This window comes from Panthera tigris, chromosome C1 (assembly GCF_018350195.1).
Source record: "Panthera tigris isolate Pti1 chromosome C1, P.tigris_Pti1_mat1.1, whole genome shotgun sequence".
NCBI classification, from domain to species: domain Eukaryota; kingdom Metazoa; phylum Chordata; class Mammalia; order Carnivora; family Felidae; genus Panthera; species Panthera tigris.
The window spans coordinates 36,723,173-36,739,908 of record NC_056667.1 but is presented as its reverse complement, the minus strand read 5'-3'; the positions used below and the strand labels follow the sequence as shown (position 1 = coordinate 36,739,908).

The following is a 16,736-nucleotide window of genomic DNA, read 5'->3' as shown; positions in this document are numbered from 1 at the left end:
TTTGCTCATTATCATCTGTGAGGCCTTGATCTCAGCTTCTTCCTCTGTAATATTGGATCTGTTTGGGTTCACTTCTGAGATCTCTTCTCTTGCTAATGTCATGTGTTGCTTTGCCCTTCCTGGGTTGGGGTAGTATAAAGAAGTGGCCGAGTTGGGGCGCCTGGGTGGCTCAGTCGGTTAAGCGTCAGACTCTTGATTTCGGCTCAGGTCATGATCTCACAGTTTGTGGGATTGAGCCCCACATCAGGCTCTGTGCTGACAGCAGGGAGCCTGCTTAGGATTCTCTCTCTCCCTCTCTCTCTCTGCACCTGCCTTCCCCCTATCTCAAAATAAATAAATAAACTTTAAAAGAAGTGGCTGAGAATATGCACCTGGATTCCCAGAGATTAGGCTTTAAATTCCAGCCTCTCATTCTTCTTCTGGTTGCCAGTAGCTAGGTGTATAGACTCCAGAGTTGGACTGACTAGGTTTGAGTCCTGGCTCTATCACTTGCTAACTGTGTGACTGGGGGAAGTTATTTAACCTTCCCGGGTCTCAGTGTCTTCATCTGTAAATTGGGGATACAAATATTATCCACCTCATAGGGTTGTTATGAGGATTGAGATAACTCATTTCAAACACTTAGCACAGTGCCCAGCATATAGTAGGTGCTCAATGAATGTCAGCTTTAATACTAATCATATTAACAATTATTATCAATGTCTAGTTAGCTATTCTTTTTATAGAAAGTATATTTATTAGGGCCATTTTTCCTACGGTCTTACTCTGACATTGTTGCCTTCTCTTTCTTTCCATTGCCTCATCAGGAAACTTTGAAATAATAGATAGTTCTATCACAGAGCTGCAAAGTGTAACATGACAGAAAATGCCTATAGGAAGAGGGTCAGGTAAAAGTCAGTGGCTCATTAGAAAATCTCACCTGACTTGTGGTTTCACCACCTCTGTCACGATAAACAGGAACAGAGCAGCATACTTATTCCCTTTTGCACAGCCTTCAACAAAAGTGCCAAGTAAGACCCCTCCAATTCACTTGCCAAAAAGTACAATAACAGTATCTCTAGAAAAGTAGTACGTAATTTGGTTCTTCTTTCTCTCCAGTTTAAACCCCTTTGACCTTAACTTAAGCCACTTCATCTTGTTCCATTGTCCATAAATATGGAGAATTTCCTTCTGATTTTAAAGGCAGGATGAGATCAAGATTTTCTCATGAGAACCTTTTGTGTACTTAAAGCCAGAATCTAGTTAGGCCTCCTCTCCTCTTCTCTAGGTTAAGCAGCCTTGGTTGCTTTTACCTCGGTCTTAAAACCTATTTTCCGTTGCTTGGATCACATTGGTCATGCTTCTTTTCCTTCTTTTTGGTTTTTCTATTTCTTGGCAGTGACCCAGACTGCTTAGTCTGCTAATAAGAGTCCAACTAAAACAGTTTAAGGGAAGAATAACTTCAGGTGTTTTCATTCAGTCATGAACATTTATGGAGTGTTTGCCCCATGCCAGGCCCTGTGCTAGGTGTAGGGTACCCAGAGAGGAATTAGACATAGTCTTCACCCTGTCCTTAGCTCACAGTCTAAGGGGAGGTGTACAATTAAATGTTACAGATGCCGTGATTAGATTATGCACAAGTGTGGAGAGCTGGAAATTGTTGAGGGCCATTAGGTAGAAACAGATCATCCATTTTGCCTGGACTGTAGGTCAAAATTTTTGTAGAGGAGTGGTAGGACACAATGCAGGAGTGGTAGTCTGAAGCAAGGTTGTGGAGGCCCTGAGTGACAGCACAGGAGCTTGGTTATTCCAGCGATGGTGGATACCCATTAGACGTGTTGGAGCAAGGAAGTAACAGGCTCATATTTGGGGTTTTGGACCAAGCACAGAGATGACACAAGCTTTAGTCTTATTGGTCCTCCATGGATGTTTTCATATTACTTGAAAGTAATATGATGGATCCCTTGTTTGTAGACTGGCTTTTTTGCTCTAAAACTTCTTTAGAAAAATTAGTTCTTAACTCTGGAAAAATTTCATTCCTTATACAGGCAGGAAGTTTGTGAGGAATTGATAGAGAATTGGGTGACCAGCCTATATAAGACTCAGTGGCAAGCCGATGTGTGTAGGTATGGTCTGACCACATTCACCCTTTCCCAGCCCTATCCCAGGCAGAGGTCCAGGAAGGAGGAGAGGGCTCCAGAGCTCATCAGGGTATTTGGTAAGCCATGCTGAGAAGAGTCAGGCAGTGTGAGAGACAGAAGTTCTTTCTGAGGAGGAAAAGAGGCCCAGAGGAATTTGAAATGGTGCCAGAAGGAATCAGGGCCAACCAGGCACTTAGAATCCTGGGTCATGAATCTGAAAACCTCCAAATTCTATCTCTCTGCCTTTGTACTTTGCTATCAGTTTATTCCTTCTGGCTGCACAGTTGTGGTTTACAGAGTGCTGTCCAGGGCCACAGCTAATCTGGGGAAGCCTTATCTCAAGCTAGAGTCATATCTGCTATTTATGGAGTGCCTACTTTGTGCCAGCCATTGTGCCATGAACTTGAAATACATTAACTCATTGAATTCTCACAACAAGCCTGCGGCGTAAGTATTCTTGCCCCCACTTTATAGATGATGACAGTGAAGCAGAACGGTTAAGTATTATTTCCAAGACAACTTCATTAGTCAATGCGAAAGCCAGAATCTCAATCTAGGCCCTAATGGCTCGAAAGCCCATGTACTTCCTACCTCCCCAGCCCTTGAGTAGTTCCAGACAACAGAATAACACAAAATCCATAAAGGAATTCTGAAGATTGTTTTTACTATAAACCTACTAGAGGTAGGAATGAACAGAGGTGTGTGTATGTGTGTGTGTGTGTATTGAGGGGAGGGGAAAGTAAACTGGGTTGGCAAACTCTGGCCTACAGGTCATATCTGGCTCACCACCACTTTTGTGTGGACTAAAGAATACTTCTTACATTTTTAAATGGTTGGGGAAAAAATTCAAGAGAAGATTAATATTTGTGATGGGAAAATTATATAAAATCCAAATTTCAGCATCCGTAAGTAAGGCTTCGCAAAAGTAGAGCCACAGTTGTTTATTTACATATTGTCTATGGCTGCTTTCACTCTACAAAGGCAAAATTAAGTAGTCACAACAAAGACCATGTAACACAGAAAGCCTAAAATATTTACTATCCGGTTCTTTGTGGAAAAAAATGGCGGGGCTCCTGGATGGCTCAGTCAGTTAACCATCCGATTTAGGCTCAGGTCATGATCTCACAGTTCATGAGTTCAAGCCCTGCATCGAGCTCTATGCTGACAGCTCAGGGCTTGGAGTCTGCCTCAGATTCTGTGTCTCCCTCTCTGTCTCTCTGCCCCTCCTCCACCTGTGCATGCTCTCTCTCTCTCTCAAAAATAAAAAATAAACATTTTTTAAAAATTGGCCAAGTCCTACTATAAGCAACAAGAAGCAACCAATGGCAAGACTAAAGACAAAGAGTTGAAGTTCAAAGATGGTCAAGGTTGTCCCTGGAGGTGTGGCTGTAAGGAGAGGGAGTGTAACCTGAGCTGCTATGGGCCCTGGAAATAGTTTTATTGGGCCAAAGAGATTTGTTGGGGAATAAAAAGTACAGTAGGAAGGATAATTGTATGTGCCAACATTCTCTCTTGGACAATAAAGAAGTATTTTATGGATGAAGTAACTTGGATATTTACTAGAGCCCTTTTTTGTGCCAGATACTCTGTTAGATACTAGAAATACAAAGATGAAAAAGGGGTGTCACTGCCTTTGAGGAGCTTATGGCCTAGTGGGCAAGCCACACATGCATGTGAATAGCAGCTCTGTGTATTATCATAGCATGCCATGGATTTGATGAAATGCTGGATGAAGTAAAAAAGAGCCAGGGACTGCTGTACTTTGTGGAACCACTTTCAGTAATTCATGAGAGGTCCTGAAGGATGAATAGATGTTCTTTTCAAGAAGCAACGTACCAGGCTGAGAGAAAGCCTGACCATGTGAGTATTTGGAGCAAGGAGGTTAGAGGAGAAAGAGACATCAGAAATTACATAGAGCGCCCGGGTGGCTCAGTCGGTTAAGCGTCCAACTTCATCTCAGGTCACGATCTCGCGGTCCGTGAGTTCGAGCCCCACGTCGGGCTCTGGGCTGATGGCTCAGAGCCTGGAGCCTGCTTCGGATTCTGTGTCTCCCTCTCTCTCTGACCCTCCCCCATTCATGCTCTGTCTCTCTCTGTCTCAAAAATAAATAAACGTTAAAAACAAAAAAAAAGAAATGATTTAGAAACATTCTGTGGGTGGGCAGCTGACAGGGTGAGATAATCTGATAGAGAAGAAGGGAAAGGAGGAAGGATGGGGGTTGGGACAAGTCCTTTTTGGGACACGTGATTTGAGGTAATGGTGAAACATATCCGGCTTCCAGTTTAAAAATCATTTAGAAATGTTAGCACAGGGGCCCAGAATTCAGATTTAAACTGCATGGTCAGAGCTTTTCCACTGGGAAAAAAGGGAAGTAGAGACTCATTTTGTAGAGAAATTGACAAATCAGCTTTGATACAGGATAACTAGAGCCGCGAGTTTGAAAATAGCAGTGGACATGTAGAAAATGACATCAGATGGAAAACTAGCAATAATTATGCATTGGGCATAAAACCTTGCTCGTGTTTATACCACCTGCTGCTCTCGGCATCTACTCTTACCTTTTCTGGCTCCACTGCCTGCTGCCTGTGAGACCTAGACCTGGCCACTAAGAGACAGAGCCAGAACTCATTCATCCCTAAAAACATGGACGACAGAGAAGTGTCAGCTTTTACCTTCTGCGAGATGCTCTTCGGCAACCAGAGCTGTCCAGAACCGTCATCCAGGCCTAGGTCTGGACTCCCACAGTGGAAACAGAATCTGACAACTTTTATTCAGACCCTTGTTAAATCTCCAAATGCTTGGTGTCAACATTTTCAAACACTCAAATGTCTAATTTTCCCACAGATGGGAAATCTGTGATGGCCTTGTGTATATCTACTTACTAGTATAACACATAGGTTTGGGGGAACATGTAGAGTGAGCCTTATCTTCTTTAGTCATTTTAAAGAAGTCAGACTTTTATATCTTTTCTATTTCTGCTTTTTTAAAGATTTTCATGCCAGGTGAAGCAAAAGCCAGTGAAGAACTGAAGAATGCTACCCTCCAGAGGCAATTAAAATGCTGCAGTAGCTGGTAGACAGCGGCCCTCTGTCAGGAGCATTATTTCATTATTTCATCTCAGTTTACAGAGGATTTACTTCTCAGAAGTTGGGCAAGGTAAGACGGATGCACATTTCACTTAACCTTTTAGATTGCTTCGGGCGGAAATTACCTGATACTTCCAGAGGGAAGGGTGGGTCAGAGATTTCAGTATTCAGGGGACAGCGAGGATTAACTGGGTTGCCTGGCATGCCTAAAACAGTTACTTAGTAGGGACGAGCACATTTCTACCAGAATACAATGGCCGAGAAGGTCACAAGGAAAACCACACAGTAAGTAAAACATATTTATTTACTTATAAAAGTAAAACAACTGTACCATAAATAACAAAATCCAATAAAACAGAGGTATGAAAAGTAAAGTTCTGTACCCACCCAATTTCATTCTCTTAAAGTAACCGTTGTTAATAATGGCTTGAGATGTATCTTTTGGGATTATTTATTTTTATTTTTATTTTTTTACTGCATAATATTTGTGACATATGATGCTACTCTGAAGTGTTCTTTTTTTTTTTTTTTTTTTAATGTTTTATTTATTTTTGAGAGCAAGAGCTAGAGCAGGGGAGGAGCAGAGAGAGAGGGAGACAGAAGATCCGAAGCAGGCTCTGCACTGAGAGCAGTGAGCCTGATGCGGGGCTCGAACTCACAAACTGTGAGATCATGACCTGAGCCAAAATCAGACGCTCAACCACCTGAGCCACCCACGTGCCCCTGAAGTGTTCTTGAATACCTGCGGCTTCATCATGCCTGGCAGATTATAAATAATGCCTGTGTTGTAGATTGGGTCAGATGAGGGTTGGCTGAGAATAATTTTAGTCTGATCTGTGAGCTTTTTACTCCTTTGCTGCTATGTGTCACCCTTCTTTATCTGAAGCTTCCCAGTGGCCTTCCCCCATTCCCAACCAGCTCCCCTTCCTGAATTCTCCCCTTCTTTGGTGGTACCACTGCTTTTAGGGTTACCTGACTTTAGTTAATAAACATAGCTTCATAAACATATACTGAGGTCCTCCTCTGTGCTGGATCCCTGCTGGGCAGTGGGGACAGAGAGAAAATAGGCCCCATCCCATCCTTCAAAGGGTAGTCATCTTGGACTCCTCCACCATCTCCAGTCGCTTGGCAGGACTAGGACCAGTTCTGCCTGTGCGGCTTCATCCCCTCACCTCTTTCTCCCATTCTGTCCCTGCCTCGGTCACAGGCTTTCCTTGCCCTCCTGCCTATTGCGGCGGCCTCTCTCTACTCTCCCAGACTCAGTCTAGCCTCCAGTCTGTTCTGCATATCACAGCCAGTTTCATAGCCCAGTCCCTCCCCACTGCCTAGAATGGTGGTTCACAAGTGTGCTCTGCTGACCTTGGGGGTCTTTGAAACCTTTTCAGGGTATCTACAAGGTCAAAACTGTTTTCAGAATAGCACTAAGATGTTATTTGTTGTTGCAAAGCAACGGTGTGTAGAACTGCTAGTGCGTGAGCATGAGTCCAGGCAGCGGCACAAAGATGTGCTAGCAGCCTCTGTACTCCTCACTGCTACACTCCCAGCTTCTTACAAAATGCCATTTTCACTTAAGAATGTCCTGATGAAGCAATAAAAAGTATTAATTTTGGTGAATCTCAGCCCTGGAGTACACATCTTTTTTTATTCTGGGTGACAGAATGGAAACTCTCACAAAGCACTTCTGTACATGCTGACGTACCCGGGTTGTCTCAAGGCAAAGCGCCTGTGGGATTGTTTGCATTACAAGCTGAACTCTTCATTTTTACTTGAAAGAAGGACTGAGGCTTGAGGAGGCTGCAAAGTAGATAGGGACCTTGGAGGGCCTCGCTGGCCACGTTAATAAGCCCGCGTGATCTGACTTCAGCCTGCCCTTTTCAGCTTTTTATACTAACCTGCTCACCCAAATCCAGTCCTTCACTCCTGCTTGCTCTTTCTAAAGCACACACTCCCTTTACCCGCTCTACCCTTCCTCTGATCATTCCTTCCACCAGGAGATGCAGTGACAGCTCTGAAGAGTGCTTGTGATCCCAGAGTCAAAACAGAGGAAGAAGATGGGCCTGACTCCAGACCCTTTGCCTCTGGGAATCTTGCTGTCACAGCCCTGTTGGGGGCCTGTTGTGAATGACCACCCTGCTGGCACCCGGGGGCGGGGGGGCTCACACTGCCCACTTCCACAGCAGTTGAATGAGAATCTGCAGTCTGCCTAATGCTGGCCAGCCTTGCAGCACACAGCACTCTTGGGAAAAACCTATGAACTACCCTAGCCCCTTGGAATCACACTCCCAGACTGTCATCTGAGTGAGATGATTTCACAGGTGGCTCCTTTCATCTGTCATGCGTTAAATTTGACTAGCTTCTGTTGGAGTGTACTTTTCCTTGACCTTGTCCCCTACACAGTAATGATCCATCAGAAACGAAATCAACCAACTAATAGGTCAGGTGGAAGAAGAACGTAGCTGTGTACCTGATACCCGAACTGCCATGAAATAACGTGGTTGGACTGGTTTGTAGCTCATCCTCCATAATATGAGGAAGCATAAAATGCAAAGTTATCTCCAAGTAAGACAGAGAAACTTATGATAAATCAGATTTCTGATTAATATAATAATGTGGCAGTAATGCTTTTGTATTTATGTAAGCTAGTGCAGGGCTGCCCAGCCTTTTTGACATCATAGCACACACAGAAAATGATATTGTTCAGCCCGGTGAGGGGATCAATACCTCATTCACAGCACATCCGTAGGGAAACTCTGTGCTAAGGTTTCTTTTTTTTTTTTTTTTTAAGGTTTCTAAATAAAAGCATTCTTATTGATGCCTGGCTAACTTTACCCTCCTGCCTTTCAGCATTAATGTTTAAATATAATATTAATAATATTTAATATATGAAGTAATATTAAATATGCTTATAATAATGTAATAGTTAAAAGCTTGACTTTTAAGCCAGTCCATCTAGATTTAAATCCTAGCTCTGCCACTTACTTAGCTACGTGACGATGGGCAAATTAATTACTTAATCTCTTTGTAGCTCAATTTCTTCATCTGTAAAATGTAGATAATAATTATACTTATCTCCTCCAGTTGTGAAGATGAAATAAGTTAGGATATGTAAAATGTGGTGTTTGTAAAATACTTGGGACGTTGCCTGGCATATGAAGAGCACCACATAAGTGTGCCTGCTGTCACTAGTCATTGTGTGCACCATGGCTGCGAGTACTACTCCTTCAGGGACGTCAGCGTCCTGGGCTCCAGCTCCCCAGACCCATCCTCGGTGCCTGCTCCTCGGCCACACATGTGTCAGTCTTAGCTCTTCCTTAAGAGTGCCCACCCCCTTCCTTTCATTTCCTCCGGTCTCCATTGTTTGGGGACCTCCACCAGCTGGTGACTGAGAAGGCATCACTACAAATAATTGTACTCATCACCTTGTTCTCACCACTGTTCCTTCTCTGGAAAGCCCTTGTGACTGAGGCAAATAACTCTTACAGGGTGGGAAGAGGAGTGAACCATAGTCTTTGAAGAGAACTCTCAAGTACTTGGGAGAGGAGTGTGAGCTAAATTTGCCGAGCTGAGTTAGCCAGCAAAGTCGTGTTCTTAGCGGGGAAATGATCTCCTTTGGTATCACACAGCAGATGCAGGAGTTGGTCGGTTCTCTGAAGTTTCTGTCAAAACATGGAGAACAGATATGGTGATTTGGGGGACAGTTTGGAGAAATGACAGTTCTTTCAGAGGCAGGCCTTGGGGTCACCTGTGGGGGGAACTGTGGATGATGGGTACTTGCCTGTCAGGAACATCTGTTGCTGTTGCAGTCCCACCCAGGTGAATCTCCTCAGTGCCTCCTCAGCTGCTCCGGGAGTTCTGATTTGCCCTGACCAGCCATAATGCTTCTCTTCAGGCTTAGCACATGTTCTTTGTCTGTCTCTCTCCCCAGGCCCACCCTGGCCAGTTCCCATTTATCCCCCAGATGTCAGCTTAGCTCTTCCTTCCTCTAGTTACCAAGCTGAGTTTGATGACTGTCTTCTGCTCCACAGCACCTGCTACTTGCTGTCACACAGCACCTGTCCCACTCTACTGAAATTGTTTTATACACCAGTGGATTTAAATTCCTAAGGGCAGAGACCGTGTCTTTTCTTGTATTCTCACTGCCTAGCACTGGACAATCTGTAGGTACCCAGTAAATATGGTAGTTGCCGAATGAGTAAGTCAGCAGTGCTCTTATGTTGTGTCTTCTTTGACCCTCACACAGCCTGGTGGTGCAGGCAGCCCGGGCCTTACTCTGACCTTTTTTGTTACATGAAGAAACGGATACTTAGGGAAGCCAAGCAAGCTACCAGAGTGCACACAGTGCTGGAGAGCCAGGATTGAGACTGGTATCTCTCAGGCTCAAATGCTCATTGCATCATATTGTCATATTGGTTTTTACAGAATTTTTCCTTTTAAAAAAATTAGCATTTAAAAAAGATAAAAATTAAAATAGTGTTCTATGTTGTTTTCCAGTATTATAAAAATAACATCTTCAGGGCACCGATATTCCTGAAATGTTTTTTCCTCGCTGAATGTTGAATTTCAATACAGAGAAATCTACATACATTTTTAAATATTGTATGATCAGATTCTAAATTGCAATTTGTGTCGGAGAAAATTTATTGTGTATTTTATTGAAAATAAAACTTGGCCAAAACAATAAGAGCATTAAAAAGTAACACGTTTCATTATATACAATTTGGAAAATGCTGAAAAATATAAAGCAGAAAATAAAAATCACCCTATCACACAGAGAAAACTACTATATAGATTAGAAACATCCTGGACTCGAAAGGTAGCACTGAGTTTGAACCCGCTAAACCGCTAACTAGATGTTTGATGTTTGGTAGATCGTTTAACCTCTGAGCCTCAGTTTTCCTCACCTAAAATATGGCAAAATATTTACCTCGTGGGATTATTGTAAGAATTGGAATTATTGTAATGTATGTAAAATACCTAGCATGGTGCCTGGCACATACTAAGCACCTTTTCAAATTTTAGTAGTGTTAACATTTTTATGTATTTCTGTCTGGTATTTCCATACACGTGTGCACACACAGATTTGCCAAGTGTGTCATTGGGTCATCACAGGGTTGCTGGAAAGGGCAGGTGTTATTTTAAAACCTACCCCACTGATGAGGAAACTGGGGCTCTAAGAGGCAGAGTAGCTTGGCATAACCTTGGTGGTGTGTCTGGTAATCTCTGAGTCAGGACTCTCACCTTGGTCTCCTGATACCAAGCTCACGTCCTTCCCTGTCAACACTGTGCTTCCCCTCCAGCTCCAGCTCCACCAGTACACAAATGGTAGACCACCGAGCTCTGACCAAGAGGAAGGTAAGGGCTGGAGGCAGTGGAAGTACTGGGAACCTACACACCAGCTGGGGTCTGTCTGAAAACTTAAAGGAAGTACTCACTTTCTCCTCTAAAATAACACATTGCCCAATCCTATAGCAGGCACTAGACTTCTGGCTAGGATCTCCTGGGTCATGGGGCTTTTTCTTAGAAGGACTTTGTCGGAGAACTCATAGAACTGAATAGCCTTACACTGCATTGTCTGTAGGGAGAGGTGTACTCACATTTCTTTCAGCGCATGTCCTTGTTACTTGTACCTTGTTACAGGTGACATGCACGCACCTGACATTAAGAGTGTGCATTGTTTCATATCATTTCACTTCAGAGCACATTTTCTGATACTTCATGGGTATCTGACGCTGTGCCGCGGCTTATAGGAGATGCAGAGATGAACAGGCAACAGTCCTGGCCTGTAGGAACACTAGAGAGAGCTCAAGGCTGTCAGTGCTCAGCACCAAATTCTGTCAGCGCTCTAGTAGAACTTCTAGCGGGGTGTTTGGGAGCAGAGGAGGAGCACTATTAGTTCTATGCAATAATACCATCTGTTTGCCTGGTGCCTAACTGATTTCCAAAGTGTTTGTACAAACTGAACTCATTCAAAGGGGCACAGCCTTCTGAGCTGGGTTTTGGTGGCTGAGAGGACGTCGTGGGCCAAGGGAAGGAGGTGAGCCAGGGACCAGTGTGATTGTGGAGCCTTACGCCTTGAGGAAGGTACAATCAAATGATTGTACAATTAATAAATTAAGGACCCACAGCCCCCGCTAGTGGACCGTGATAAAACAGAGTTTATGGACAGGCTCCAGATGGGGACCTATCAACCCCTTGGTAAGATTAGGACACCTCCCCCCTCCCTGTGTAAACAGGGAAGTTAAGCATGTTTTGTTTTGTTGTGTTTTGTTTTTTTACTTCACTGTCTTCCTACATTTTTTTTCTTCCTAGTTTCAAAAACAACTCTCCTTCAACAAGTTCTGTTTCCAAGGAAAGTGTTAACCATTTGTCCCTTCTGGCGTACCCTCTTCCATTGAAATCCATGCAGAATAGTCCAGGTACTCTATCTTTTTGTGTGTGAAGCCATAAAATCTAATATTGAGTATGTGGCGGTGCTCAGAGGTATGATTCTTCCACAAGAGGCTCCCTCAGCCCTGCTGTGGTAAAAACCAAGTATAAATTGCCGCTAACAGGGTTTTCTAGCTAGAGTCGTAAGTATGTCTGAGCATCCCCTGTGAATTATAATGCTGCCAGCTCTCTTGCTGCTCCTCTGCATTGCCTGCCTTTTGGCTGTTTTGCTTGTCCTCAGGCCCTCCATCAGAGTGCAGGCAGGGGAAGGAGACAGAAGTGAATCCAAAGTCAGTCCGCTCTGCGTTTGCCTCGCAGCACCGATGAGAACATAGATGGGGACAAGGACTGACACAGGACTGCACACAAGGGCAGGGTGAGAGGGACAGTGGTCCCTCCTCCTCTGCCTGCTGTCCCCATGGCCAGTGCCCCTCCCTGGGCTCCTGAAGAGCCCCCTGTGTTTCATTTCTGTAGAATTTCTCACTGCGTTGGGCAGCTTTTTCCCTTTCATTTACCTTGGGGGGAGGGTGGATATTGGATGCTGATTCAAGTTGGATTCTTTGAATTCATAACTAGCTACAGTCCCCAGATTTATCTTGTGCTTGAAGCTATTAGCCAGAGTACTATTTTGAGATCCCCTATGGACTCCTTTTATCCATGTGTTTATCTGTTCCCTAAAATATCATTGGGGGCACCTGGTGGCTAAGTCGTTTGAGCGTCTGACTTCAGCTCAGGTCATGATCTCACAGTTCACGAGTTCGAGCCCCATATTAGGCTTGCTGCTGTCAGCATGGAGCCTGCTTTGGATCCTCTGTCCCCCTCTCTCAGCCCCACCCTGCTTGTGCTCTCTCTCTATCTCTCAAAAATAAATAAACTTTAAAAAATATTTCAAAAAATGAAGTATAATTGAAGATCTGCTGTCATCAGATCCAAGAATGGAGGAGGAATCGCCCAAACCGGGCTGTCAGACGCTCAGCTGTCTAACCGTGCTTTCCAGGCTGTGGTGTCGACAAGTGCCATCGCTCTGCTTTCTCTTAATGGCTGTTGGGTACTTGCTTCTGAGAACAATGTATAGATGTACATTGGCTCTAATCAATCTTCCTGAGCCAAGTTGCCATTTCTCCAACCGTGTTCAGCCGGAGTCCTCCAAGAAGAAAGTGGGCCCTTCCCCTCAATGGGCAAAGAGCCAGCTTCCATTTCAAAACCTCTTAGGAAAAAAAAAAAAATCCAACAAGCCAGAGCCTGTGTTTATTGAAGGTTGGTCTAAAAGTCTGTCATACTGAATGCCCCACCAGTACCCGAGTGCCTCTATTTTAGAAGGATGTAAAGGTTTAATCACCCTGGTGGGGATTTAGACCCAGAGACTTCAGAGAAATCTTATTATTTCTAACTGCAGGCAAAGAGTATTAAGGCTTCACTCTGCATCAGGGGCATGACATGTTCTATAAGTAATTTATCTTTAATAGGGGAAGGCCCTTACTAGAGTGTCTTAGGAACAGTGCTGTGATTGGGCCCTGGTTCCCCGTGCCCCCTTTCTCTTTCCCCTCGTGCCTCCTGCTTATTCTTTCTGTCCCTACCCTTTCCTGCCCAGTGTATCCAGTGTTGAAATGCTTGCCTCACAAATCCTCCCTTGAACATGGGGAGCCTCCCTTTAACCTGCTGGTCAATGAGAGATAATAATGTTTTTGCAATGAATGACCTCATCCAGCAGCCTGATGTAGACCTGTCAACTGCAGACTTCTGAATGGACCCTAAATGTATCCTCTCAAATAAGGAGCTGAGGGGAAGGGGAGAGTGTGCTCGGGGCTCCACAGGTACTCAGGTCTTTGCTGTTAGACATGAAGTAATTTAGGGCCATCCTCAACCCTGTCCCCTGCCCCATTGTACCTCCAGAGGCTGCTCCACCAAAGGCCTGTGAATCTATGTGCACATCCATTCAGATGTTGCTGCATATATGACTTCATTTGCATGGACCCCTCCCAAGCCCACGCCCTTGCTTAGCTCCCTGGGTCCTGCCTTTCTGGTGCTGAGGCAGGAGGACGTCACAGGTGGGACTCTGCTTATGGATTCATTGTTTTTGTTGGGAACTGTAATTTGACTGGTGGCGATCTAGATCCATGTGCTAATGAGCCTGGATAAAGCAAGCTCTGCTATCCTCTTTTAATCTAGCCTGTCTGTCTGAGTTCCTTTCCACAGTTAATGATCTCCTATAATGGCTTTGCCTTTAGTTTTGCCTCCTGGGTCAAACAAATCAATAGTCCTCACAGATATTTAAAAACCATCAGTGTAAAGCTCCTGGGTCCCCCCCACACACACTTTTTTTTTCCCTTCTGGGTGAACTTATGGCTTGATCAGTATAGTGATGTTTCCCTTACATCTCTTTTCTCCCAGAGATGGGCAGCAGTGAGCCCCTTCCTATTGCAGAAGGTGACAAGAGGAAAAAGAAGAAGCGGAAGGCCCGGGCCACTGACTCCTTACCAGGAAAGTTTGAAGGTGGGTCACACGACTTCTCAGATCTGGGCCTACGGCTCTACCATATGGCATTCTGGTAGCCCATGGATCTAGGTTAGAGCGTGCATCATCTGAGAGCCACCTCATGCTTATCTGTGTGATAGGGATGAAAGATGGGATGGCAGAGCTCTCGGATGGTGTGCTCTGAATGCTTTCAGCACTTCATCAGGGGAACAGGAAGACCAGCTTGTCAGACTTGTATATGGAGTGAGATCACTTGGTGTGTTTCAGCTCTTTTCTGATGTGATCTTTGCCCCCAGCTTGTTCCTGCAGGGGCTGCTGAGATGTAGAACAACCAGGTAAGAGAGAACACCTAGGGCCACAGCTCCAGATGAAAGTTAAATCTTCTATAAGCAGAGGATTTGACTCCTAGAGATTGCAGCTACTTGTGCTGTATGAGTTTGACTCCATTTTAAGAGTTCATGCCGTGTTCAGGTTGTGAGGCACAGATTCAGTGCTGGTCCTGTTATCTCTGGACATGTGATGAAATGAAGTGAATCACTGAACACTTTTGCAAATGGATCAGTAGCTACTCCAGGAGTGACACCTCCCCCCTTCATTTATTGTGTTTCTTTCATCATGAGAACTGAAACAGCTTCCCCTCATGGGCCTTCTTTCCAATGTTGCAGATACACTAGTGAATTGATTGTTTTGTACAGTGATTCTAATAACGAGCCCTTTTATGAATCAGGAATATTTGGGCTTCTAACCACCAGCCTATCCTGACATGCATGAAAGGCTAATGCCAAAGTATCCATTGTGAGAGAAACATGTCATTTAAAATACTTACAAACAACAGTGTACATGCTTATAAACAGTCACAAGACCAAACTGTGATGGACCCAGGAAGGTACTTAGTGTAGGGTTTGTCTTTAACTTAAAACGTAAACATATGTGTATAGGAGGGTCGTGGGGATTGATAAAAGCCTCAAGGTTTTTAGAATAGTTTCCAAATCAACAGGTCTTGCCCTTTCAGTGAACATGAGAGTATTTCCTGTTATTCAAGGATGGCTTGTGCAATTATAGGCTTCTCATGCTAAAAGTGATAAAATCTAATTTCATGGTTTGCAAGTGTTCTGCTCACTCTGTGGGTTTAAATGCCTTGAGAGGAAACAAACTGAAGAATGGAGGTCAAGGGAGGAGGAGGTCAGCTCGGCAAAGGCCACGATGGAGCTGTGGCTTTCTTAGGAAGGGGCTCAAAAATTTGTGCTATTTGTGAGCTTAGGCAGGTTACCTGTATGTTCTTTCAACCCAGGCCTATTCCTCTGTTAGAACTGCCCTGACTCAGCACCCTAAAAACCTCAAGGCATCTGTTTGCATCCTACTTCTGTCTCCTGTTTCCTGTGGGTGACTTCTGGAAACTTCTCGAAACCTCCAGTGACTTCTGTGTGTGGTGTAAAATAAAACTGCTTTATTTCCCTTTTATCACCAGTGCCTAGCACAGACGTAGGCACAGAGCAGGTGCTCAGAAAATGAGTAAATGAGTAAATGAATGAATGATGTCCATTTGAATCACACTCCTTCTATGAGGATCCCCCAGTTTCCCTAAACAGATTTAACCTTTCCCTCCCCTTGTTCTTTTTCGCTGCGTCTTGTCCCTTTATAATAGTACTTACCACTGCCTGGTTTATTCTGGAGTCATTTGTTGATATGACTGTCTTTCCCACTGGACTGTGACCCTCAAAGGGCAGGGACTATACTTTATTCCCCACTCTGTCGCTATTATGAGTTTAATATGTTGTCCAGCACATAGCGGATGCTCAGGAGGTGTGGGCTGAATTGAAACTCTTTCACTGACCTCATCTCTAAAATGAGGAACAGGATGCCTTCGATGTGGTGTGGCTGTTGAGAAACTGAGTCCTAAGATGGCTGGGACAGTTAATGATCTTCCTCATCACTGAGTGCTGCGGAGCCATTGTGTGTGCCTAGGCTGTCACACAGGGACAGGCAGTGGCAGAAGCTCCTCTTTCCATGTTGGCTTGAAAATGCGTGACTCACCTCGTAATTCCTCTCACCCATTTCGCTTCTAGATATGTACAAGCTGACCTCTGAATTGCTTGGAGAGGGAGCCTATGCCAAAGTCCAAGGTGCCGTGAGCCTGCAGAATGGCAAAGAGTATGCTGTCAAAGTGAGTGTCTCATCTGGATGCCAGGCTTTACTTTGCAAATAGGTGTCACTTGCCCTAAGCCAAATAAATTTTATATTCTGCCATATGGCAACTCAATAAAAATGGAGGCTCCAAAGTTGTATTCACTGGATTCAGCTCTTGGTTTTTCAACTTACTTGCTGGGTAACATTGGGCAAGTTACTTAACACCCCTGCCCTTCAGTTGCCTTATCTGTAAAATGGGTATAATAATAGAAACTATACAGTATTGATGTAGGAATTGAATAAATATGTGTAAAGTGCTTAGAACAATGCCTGGCCAGTAGTAAGCTGCTTTTGATTATTCTGAAAAATAAAGTAAGCTTCAGGGAGTAGACAACCAGATTTGGAATTAGAAGGCCTACCTGAATCTCTGTTTTAATTTTTTTTTTTAATGTTGATTTATTTTTGACAGAGAGAGAGACAGAGCATGAGTGGGGGAGGGGCA

At 44.2% G+C, this 16,736-nt stretch overlaps 1 protein-coding gene across 6 annotated transcripts in view; it reads left to right on the top strand.

Moving 5' to 3' along the window:
• The window catches only part of MKNK1 (MAPK interacting serine/threonine kinase 1), a 46,929-nt gene that overhangs the window by 4,779 nt on the left and 25,414 nt on the right, over positions 1-16,736 (top strand). For 5 of the 6 annotated variants that reach the window (XR_006221363.1, XM_042997002.1, XM_042997003.1 and 2 more), the window contains exons 2-7: positions 5,110-5,276; positions 10,504-10,558; positions 11,516-11,622; positions 13,526-13,680; positions 14,024-14,125; positions 16,174-16,271. Coding sequence is in view for 5 of the 6 variants with exons in the window: in XM_042997002.1 (XP_042852936.1) it covers positions 13,587-13,680; positions 14,024-14,125; positions 16,174-16,271 (294 nt within the window). In the remaining variant the exon portion in view is untranslated. The remainder of the gene's footprint in view (positions 1-5,109; positions 5,277-10,503; positions 10,559-11,515; positions 11,623-13,525; positions 13,681-14,023; positions 14,126-16,173; positions 16,272-16,736) is intronic. The other variant, XM_015535338.2, reaches the window with a different exon arrangement.